At 41.1% G+C, this 8,980-nt stretch overlaps 1 protein-coding gene across 2 annotated transcripts; it reads right to left on the bottom strand.

Moving 5' to 3' along the window:
* Positions 1 to 2,621: 2,621 nt before the first annotated feature.
* Positions 2,622 to 8,754, bottom strand: LOC120691639 (probable mitochondrial import inner membrane translocase subunit TIM21). Of its 2 annotated transcripts, none has more exons than XM_039974782.1 (8): positions 8,605 to 8,754; positions 8,080 to 8,098; positions 7,000 to 7,151; positions 6,049 to 6,227; positions 5,191 to 5,239; positions 4,996 to 5,115; positions 4,341 to 4,547; positions 2,622 to 3,005 (listed from the first exon to the last, which is right to left on the bottom strand). In XM_039974782.1, the coding sequence occupies exons 1-7, from the start codon at positions 8,716 to 8,718 to the stop codon at positions 4,383 to 4,385; spliced, it is 798 nt and encodes a 265-aa protein (XP_039830716.1). In that variant the 5' UTR covers positions 8,719 to 8,754; the 3' UTR covers positions 2,622 to 3,005; positions 4,341 to 4,382. The 2 variants fall into 2 exon arrangements, with proteins under 2 accessions (XP_039830716.1, XP_039830717.1); XM_039974783.1 differs by having other exon boundaries at positions 4,346 to 4,547.
* Positions 8,755 to 8,980: the final 226 nt, after the last annotated feature.

Genomic DNA, 8,980 nt, shown 5'->3' with positions numbered 1-8,980 from the left:
TGATGGTTTGCTGTCATGGTGGTTGGGGTGAGGAGGGGATGGAAGCTGATGTATTTGTTTGACTTTTTTTCCTTTGTCATGCGTTGGTAGGCCAGCAAAGGGAGAGAAATAGAGACGAGGAGAAACGTTTGTTTACATGTACCTTGGTGTTAGTTAGGGTTTGTTGGAGGATTGTATTTCCTCTGAGTGGTTTGTTGGGGTATTTGGTGAGGATATAAAGACCAAATGGCCAATCCACGTCCCTTGTTTAGTGCATGATTAGCATCCACTGGCTAATAAGCCAGTCTCTGCATGTGTGTATGTAACCTATGGTTCTTCTCAGTTTTCCAAAACGGTTTAGACTGGCAGAGGCATGCATGATGGAGCTATCATTTGGATTCCAATGCAACAAACAAGATACCCAAATCTTTTATTCGCCATGATAATTGAGGAGGATGATTCCTTTGTTTGGGACTCGGGGAATTACTCTGGTGGTTGGCACAAAGCCAGGTAGGCCATGATCCTGGATCAAAGGAAGAAGTGCTGTGGCGGCCCTATGGTGTGGTATCCCAGTGCGACGCTTGCGCACTGCTGCATGTCTGTCTCTGAGATGGTGGCCGGATGTTTCTGCCGCACAACGCGTCCTCTGATCTTTTTCTTTTTTTTTCCTTTTTATAATCCGGCCAGCTTTGGATCTTCTTGGGGCTAGCTCTTATGATACTCTCATCCTTCGCATAGATGACCTAACTAACTGCTCTGTTGAATACGCATACATGTCAAATGGATATGGGCATGCATCATGTGGGGAGAGGCCGCGTACTTTGTTTATTGTTGCCATGACCGAGCTCTGCTGTTCTCTTCTGTTCCACGAGATGGATGGATAAAGGTTGGCTGGAACTTGGGGGCTGCAGCTTCCATGGCAGCCTTTGTTGCAGAAATTGAGCGAGCTCTCCATCCCGGCAATTTACAGGGAACTTTGCAAGTGGCCTGTTTCTAGTTTTCTATTCCATTGCACGAACAAGATGGTTTCAGCAGGCTTGATTGCTTGAAGCAACTGCAAATTTAGGGTGTGTTTAGTTGGTGAAAAATTTTAGGTTTTGGTACTGTAGCACATTTCGTTGTTATTTAACAAATAATATCTAATCATGGACTAATTAGACTTAAAAGATTCATCTCATGCTAATCAGTTAGACTGTGTAATTAATAATTTTTTCAATTTTATTTAATGCTTCATGCATGTGTCCAAAAATTCGATGTGATGGGGTCTTAAATGGACAGTGAATCTACCGCCCATGGCCTCTGCCTGGTCAAAAAATAGGACCATGTCTCTGAAAGTGACTGCGCGTACGTATATTGCGAGACATCCTACTCTCGTACATCACCCAGAACCAGAAGGTCTCGACATCAAGCGTCAGAGGGAGCATTATAGTATCAGAAGATGCTTATTGTTCATGACTGGTTGGTCCGAGCCTGCCTGCATCATAAGTGCAGTGACAGGCCCATACTAAATTTAAGCATACAGAACGTGTAGTTTCGAGATACAACCTTCGCAGGTCAAAAGGCCGGTTGCATCATACGGTACATGGAGTTCAGAGAGCAACGGTTTCGACCGCAAAATACGAGTAGAACCAGGAATCTGGAGTGATTCATACGGTATGTGGAGTCACCACTCTTCCGTATATTGACCGGTGAATCAGACTGCAAAGTTGTTGTTCCATTGGATGAACGAGACCTCATTGTTCTCTTCCGAGCAATGAATAGATCACCTATCATGCTGTTCGTACGAGGGTCCAGGACGAAACTTAAACCAAACGTACATTTCCAAGATAAGAAAGCACTTTGCCACGTTCCGGATTTTTATGGTGAGGCTGGGAACTGACAACACGATGCGGCCGCAGCAGAGACTTTGATCGCTGAAAGATACGTCCACCACACCCTGCAAGTCTGTTATGGGAGCAGGTAAATCTAAAGGCATCCTACTTATAGCTTAACTCCAATCAGGCAACAGGCATGGTGATGTAGCGGACGAGGGCGACCTGGGGGCAAAGGCTGGATGGAACCTGGAGCAGGTAGAGGCCTGACAGCGAAAGGGCTTGGTCGGTAGGCGGCGAAGAGCCACCCCCACATGCTTCTATTGTGGCAGATGGAGATGGAGAGCCAAGGCAGCATGAAAGGATATTTCACTTGGCTGATTGATGGCTTGTGGTGTGTGTGCAGCCAACTATAGAATAGTTTCTGTCGACGCATGATGGAAGGATGAAATGACAGAGCCTTCGGATCTGCATAGACCTGCAGGCTGCAGCAACAAAGTCTAAAGAAAGGATCCGCGGATGGATCGCAATGCAGATGACAGATGAGATAAAAGAAATGGAAAGCGTGGTGAAGAAGTGGACCGATCGTTGGGGCAGAGTAACAGACATGATCATGCAAAGGTTGACGGATGCCCAGAGAGTCTCCCTCAGGTAGGATCGCTTTCGCTCAGTGCAGGTACAAACAGCATATTAGAGATCACAATTGAGAACTACATGAAACTGTCCATAAACTGAGATGTTTTAAATAGTCAAGATTATATCTATGTTTTTTTATATGCAACAGGGGGGGGGGGGGGCTCCCCTACTGGTTCTAAGCATAATTCCAGAAACAGTCAACAAAAATTGCCACGATGTTTCATAGATGACTTAGAGAGTTAGTCCACATTGTTTGGACAATATAAGCTACTTATGAGATCAACATATCAAAAATACCCTTAACATCCAGGAATGCAGGGCTTTCCCCAGTTAATTGGGGGTCAGGGGTACAGCAAACCTTTTTAAAGAAACATCAAAACATTTCAGAGATATCAATTGTCCGAATTCTGAGACCAATTTGCCTTCTAGTAATGCAAGAACAGGTTATTACTCCATAATACAGGTTTCTTGCCAGTACATTCTGAAAGCTTGTTCCCAAGTATACCAACCTGCCTGGACTTGTTCGTAACATTCTCAGTTTAGCCAAAACTTGTTTTTGATCCCCAATTGTGATAAACTCTAAACAAAAAATAAATTCAATAAATATTGGCAATAAAACATTATATATAATAATGGAAAAAATAAGAATAATGTATAGTCAACTAAGGAGTCAAATGACTTCGCGGAGTTGAACTGCACCAGCAGTCCTTACTTTTCATGCGGTGTCATATACTCCCTCCGTTCCAAATTATAGGTCGTTTTGGCAAATCTAGATACATAATTTTTGTCATGTATCTAGACATAGTATTTATCTAGATGCATAACAAAAATTATGCATCTAGATTTGTCAAAACGACCTACAATTTGGAACGGAGGGAGTACTAAGGTTCCTAAACTTTATGTGAGCCACTTCAGGTACAACCAGACAAAGCTCCCAAATAGCATAAACATGGCGCCTGACATGCAGGGGGCATGATAGCAGCTATGTATGATCCTGAGCATGTAGTACTGCATCGAGACATTTCAGGCTCCATTCTAGAGTACCACATACATAATTGCTTGTTGATTAGGGTGATTGGGACCTCCAGTCACATATGTGCATTTTTAAGTTTATCAAGGACCTGATGGTACCCCATGACAACTTTTAGAGCCACCCACTTCACGTGTATGGATAGGAACTTCTAGCTTGAAAGAAATGTAGGAACGTTCAAAGGTCATGACTAGGAACTTGTGGCATCAAAGAAATGTTTTTTTTTTAAGTTTAAGCATCAAAGAAATGTTCTTTTCAAAAAAAGCATCAAAGAAATGTAGGGCATCAAAATTCAAGCTACTTTACATTCAGAAGAAAAGTGTTTATTGATTGTGAACCTACTTCCTCCTATCATCAGATGATTGATTATTGAACAAATATACATACAAAACTGACGAGCATCGAGCCTAAAAGGAAATTGGTCTCACAACTATCCATGTTTGAGGATTTGAACACACTACTACAGAAAAACATGCTTCATGCATATGTTCATATGCCCCCTTAGCCTAAACAAGATACCATCTATGGTAACATAAGTATTGCTCCACCTTAAAAGATGTTTGCAAAAAATGTATTTCGTAATAATATGGATGATAATCACCTTCTTGCTAATTTCAAATTACCCATTACAAGTTTTCATGTGACCATGCTGGTTAAGGTTGAGGTTGCTGCTGTCCACATCAGCATGTTAGGTAGATTCTTTATACAACTTTTTTTAGGTGGAGCGTTACTAATTCTAGAATCAGTACAAGCATATTTCATCCTTCTGCCATTTGAAGTTTACAATTCAAAGATCAAAACTCAACTTTTATGATCAAATGATAATGCAGAACAGGATATAATTAAGAGGATAGTATAAATATGAAGTTATCCGGGAGATGAACCTTACAACATCGTGCCACGGCTAGCTTTTGTTTCTTGCATCCTTATGCTGGTAAGTAAGATTCTAGCATCAGTTGTGTTTTTGCATGTTGTGGAGACACGATTTCAACAACAAGATATGTGAACTTCCATGTCCGGTCAGAATTATCTTTGAACATCTCTGAATACACCTTTCCTGCTCCATGTGGCCCACGGATGAGAAAGTTCACCTGAAAAAATGCATGTGAGCAGCGTAAAAATACCTGTTCAAATATCCAACTTACATCAATGCAACCTTAGCACCCCTGTTTCCAATTAGCAAAAGATTGCCTACAAGCACATAAAATTGTAAAGGGAATCTTCTCTGGTGTTGACACTGTTCTCAGGATTAATATAAGAAATGAAGGCAATTAATTCCCCTCTTAGTACTTCTCCCTATGTTATGATTCACTAGCTCTTTCTATGCTGGGTGCTTTTGTTTATGAGAAATCATTGACCCATTGTCAAATGTTGCTAAAGCACTAAAGAGCTCCCAGAGCAGTTTCCCACCAAGCTTGCACAACAGACAGCACAATTGTAACCAGTAAAGTGTCCCTTTCTAGCCTTGGCGACAGGATACTCGTGCAAGTTCAGCACAATGGAAGCAGACACAGTAGCAGAGACAAGAGTATATGCTACCTCTACATGTTCAACACCATCCTCGTCTGTCCAAATCTTAGATGGAATTCGTTGCCGAGCTGCACGGTTTCTAGTTTCCTGGCCATATCCAGTAATAGGGTGGCCAATTCTTGATGTGACCTGACAAAATAAATAAAAACAATTAGAGAGGGAAAGTAAAACTACCTGCAGGAGAATGACATGATCACCAAAAACCTGGCTATCACTCTGAATTCTTGTTAAAGCTTTCCCAAATATCTTGTACCTGTAGGGTGGTAACAATGCACAAGTGTTAACTAATAAGTAATATCCCTTTGGCTTCAAGATTATATATTTATAGCACAGGCATTCTACCAGGAAAAAATATATGACAAGGCACACTGAGACAAGGAGCAACAAATTATCATGTTGGATTCCAACTCTAGCCTACCCCACCTTGCTTGGGACTAAAAGGATTTGTTGTCGTTCAGCTTTATTGGGGGCATAATGCAATGCATAGTATATCCAGTAGTGAATCAGGCCACTCTACAGGTTAGGAGCACCAGAATTAGATCCACGACAACGGAACATCAAGAGCAAAACCTGTCATAGTATTTGGTTTCATCTTCATTTTTCAAAATAGTACAATTTTGTTTATGACAGGCAGCGAACCAACCTATAAGCTAAAACTAGGCTGGTATAAGCATGGCACAACATGTAACACTAAAGCTTCCTTCTACACTAAATTTTACTCTATGAGCCAAGGAAATGAATAAGTGTAGACATATGTACCCTAAATAGACAGTAATGCATCCAGAACAAGTTGGTGTGTATGTAAATTAGTAGAAAGGACAAGAAGTTCCATATTACACATCATATTAACTCCTGTAAACTTGTACGATGCACAAAGAGGCATTAGTATTTCCTATAGGAAAAGCGACCACTACAAAAAACTGACAAAACTTATCAGAATATGGTAATAATTACTATTTATTAACATGTTTGGTAATATCAAAATACTATTAGTCATAACGGTATCACTTAGCACTCTGCAAAGTTCAAATAGAAGCTAAATAACAAATGCAAGGGACTTACTCTTTTGGTTCAAATATAAGTTCTTTGAACACAGCATATCCAGCCAGAGCTGCAATTCCAAGTCCAGCAAGTATTACAAGACTGTAAGAAGCACCTTCAGTAAATGTCACTGGCTTCTCAGGTATATTGTAGGTAATATCATCAAAGGGATGTTCTGTAGTTGACAAGTCTTTTCCCTCCTGAGAACAGAGAGAACAGTCCTTTACAAGTAATAAAATATCATAAAAGTGTGCGACAACATAAATACACTAAGTTACTAACTATTATGCTTGCAGGTTGCAATATAATGAACGAACATTCATTTGACTAATGAAACCAGGCATATCAGTTTGCTAAGAACACACAATTTGGATCAAGAACTGAAGGACCAAAAGACCCCCCCCCCCCCCAAAAAAAAAAGGCTGTAGCTGTCTTAGGTGATTAAAACTGCCAAGGTGAACGCCCTCATAAATTCCAAGGAAAAGAATCGATTCAATATATGCTTTCTCACATATGATGGAAATGTGTTGTAGAAAATAGCACTGTAACATAACACGGCTTTGGGTAAATGAATAGCAAAATTGGGTCCGCCCATACGAGACCACCGAGATTATGAATCCATAAGGCAAGCATCTTGGGAGCAGATCATTATAATAGTATTTTCAACATATTAGAATCATAAAATTTGGAACTCTTAACAATATTTTATAAAGAAGTCGTGGTTGTCCAAAACCACATTAGTACATTACAGTGGCTAATGCATATAAATTAGTCAATAGATGTGATCAGCAGTTGCACCAGAATTCAGATGATATCCGTGAACAGGGTGAACAGAATAACTAAAAATTTATATATTGCACTTCAACCAGCCTTAGCAGCATGTTCAAAAATAAAACGATGAACCACATTCATTGTAAGTTATGCCCGCAATTAAATAGTTCAAATCAGCAAGCAGATGTAAATAATACAAACCTGTTTTGGATTCTGGTCTGAAGCTTTTGTGGAGTAAGATGCAGAAGGCCTTATGAAAGAAGAAAATGCTTTGCGGCACTCATAATGTGTCGTCAAAGGACCTGAAGTGTTTGACCTGGTCATGTACCACCTTGAGTTTTTCAAACATGAAGCTGGATGTTTTCCCAAAGAAAATTATGTCAGCATTAACAAATCCTAATGTGGAGAAATAGTGCAACAGGATTATTGGTCCAGATAGAACAAAAAAGCACATAAAGTTACATAGTTTTCAAATGTCTGGAAATAAATGGAAATAATGAGACCAGATAACCAAGAACCCATTCTTTGCAAACCTAGCCATACATGCTCATAACATAGAACGTAATAGAATCATATTCGAATCAATTTTGTTAATTGAAAAAATGAGCAATTCACATCAACTGAGCCATAATGAAGGGAACTACAAAAAGGACAATCACAATGTATCCAATATATCATTCATTTCACTACACAAGCAGATAGTTCTCTTATCAACACCTTTTAACTCCCCGGTTCTGAACGATTCTACATAGAGATTCTTTTTACCAATAAAGGATTTCATTCAAGCATATCCAGTGCATGAAAAAAGTATCACATACAGTCATACTAGATACAGTGTTGCAGTGGCAGTACATTCTTATGGAAGGTTTATACTAACCCAGTATGGCAGTGCATGAGAGCTCTTTGAAGCATTTGTTGAACGTAAGATTGAGAAATATTGCATGAATATTGTAACAATAGATATTGTAGCAGCCTGTCCAGTTTTATCCAGGTTATATACTAGCTAAAAGATGCTAAGTTGCTACAGGCTAATAAGGAAGCCACTGAACAATTTACTCTGACTTGCAATGTCACCATACATCTAAAGGGCTAAATTAAAAGCTTGACAGGCATCCATAGTGTTTAAACTGTCAGAGGTGCGGTATCCATCCAGCACCGCAGAAGAGACACAGATTCACTGATGTCTGATGCACCAATAAAAGGAATATTGACAAAAGATATGATTTCATAGTAGCAATTTGATCACCCAAACATGGCTTTTAATCAGAGGTGGGACTTGACCTTCAGCCTTAGCAACATCCTGCAGTTAGACAGAGGAAATTACAATGTAAAAAACTTTTCCAGAGCCAGAAGAATCAATATATTTCCAAATAAGAGATAAAAAATCCAATAAGGAATTCACAATGTGAAGAATTTCCCAAAACCCCAAAAGAACCTATCCAATCACAGATCCGGAACACAAATGGAATGGCACTTTCTACTTTCCGGATAGAGCGCCAGCACAAGCATTGCTTACGGCCCTAAGCAGATGGACATTACAGCACTAGAAGAATAGGCAGGCATTACAGAATGCAACAATACTCCCAAGTACAGTAGCTAGTAAGTCACAACAGTCGTTGCTTCAGTGGAAGCTAACACGGAGCACCCGTTCGCCCCACTTCAGAAACCTAACCAGCCACAACACCGCCATCGCAGGCAGAAAATACAGCGGCGCCGATGGCAAAATCAGCCTGAGCATTCCATCGAACACCTAGGAGGGGGGTTTAGAGGGGTTCAGGGTTATCCCCATCGCTGCTGCGGGGTTACCTTGGAGACGGCGGCGCCTGCGCGGGGAGCGCGCGGCGCGTGGCGGGCGGACGCCTCCGCCGCGGTGGCAAGGAGGCGGCGGTGCTGGAGCAGCCTCGCGATCCGGGAGGCCATGGTGGATTGGTGGGCTCGTGTTTCGTTTACTTGGGGGGGGGGGGGGGGGGGGGGGGGGGGGGCGCCGAGGCGGCGAGGGGGGCAGAGAGAGAGAGATTTGGGTCGCGTCCTGGACTCCTGGGCTATATTCTGGTGCGAGTAAAGTGCAACACCCGGCCTTTAAATTTGTGTGGGTGTGTCATCCCGATCTACAAACTCTCAAAATAACTAAATACATTCATAATCATAATTACTGTGCCATTTAAGTCCACACCCTCAAGTA

Source organism: Panicum virgatum, chromosome 9N (assembly GCF_016808335.1).
Source record: "Panicum virgatum strain AP13 chromosome 9N, P.virgatum_v5, whole genome shotgun sequence".
NCBI classification, from domain to species: Eukaryota; Viridiplantae; Streptophyta; class Magnoliopsida; order Poales; family Poaceae; genus Panicum; species Panicum virgatum.
The sequence above is the reverse complement of the archived record's forward strand: the minus strand, read 5'-3'. Positions and strand labels throughout refer to the sequence as shown.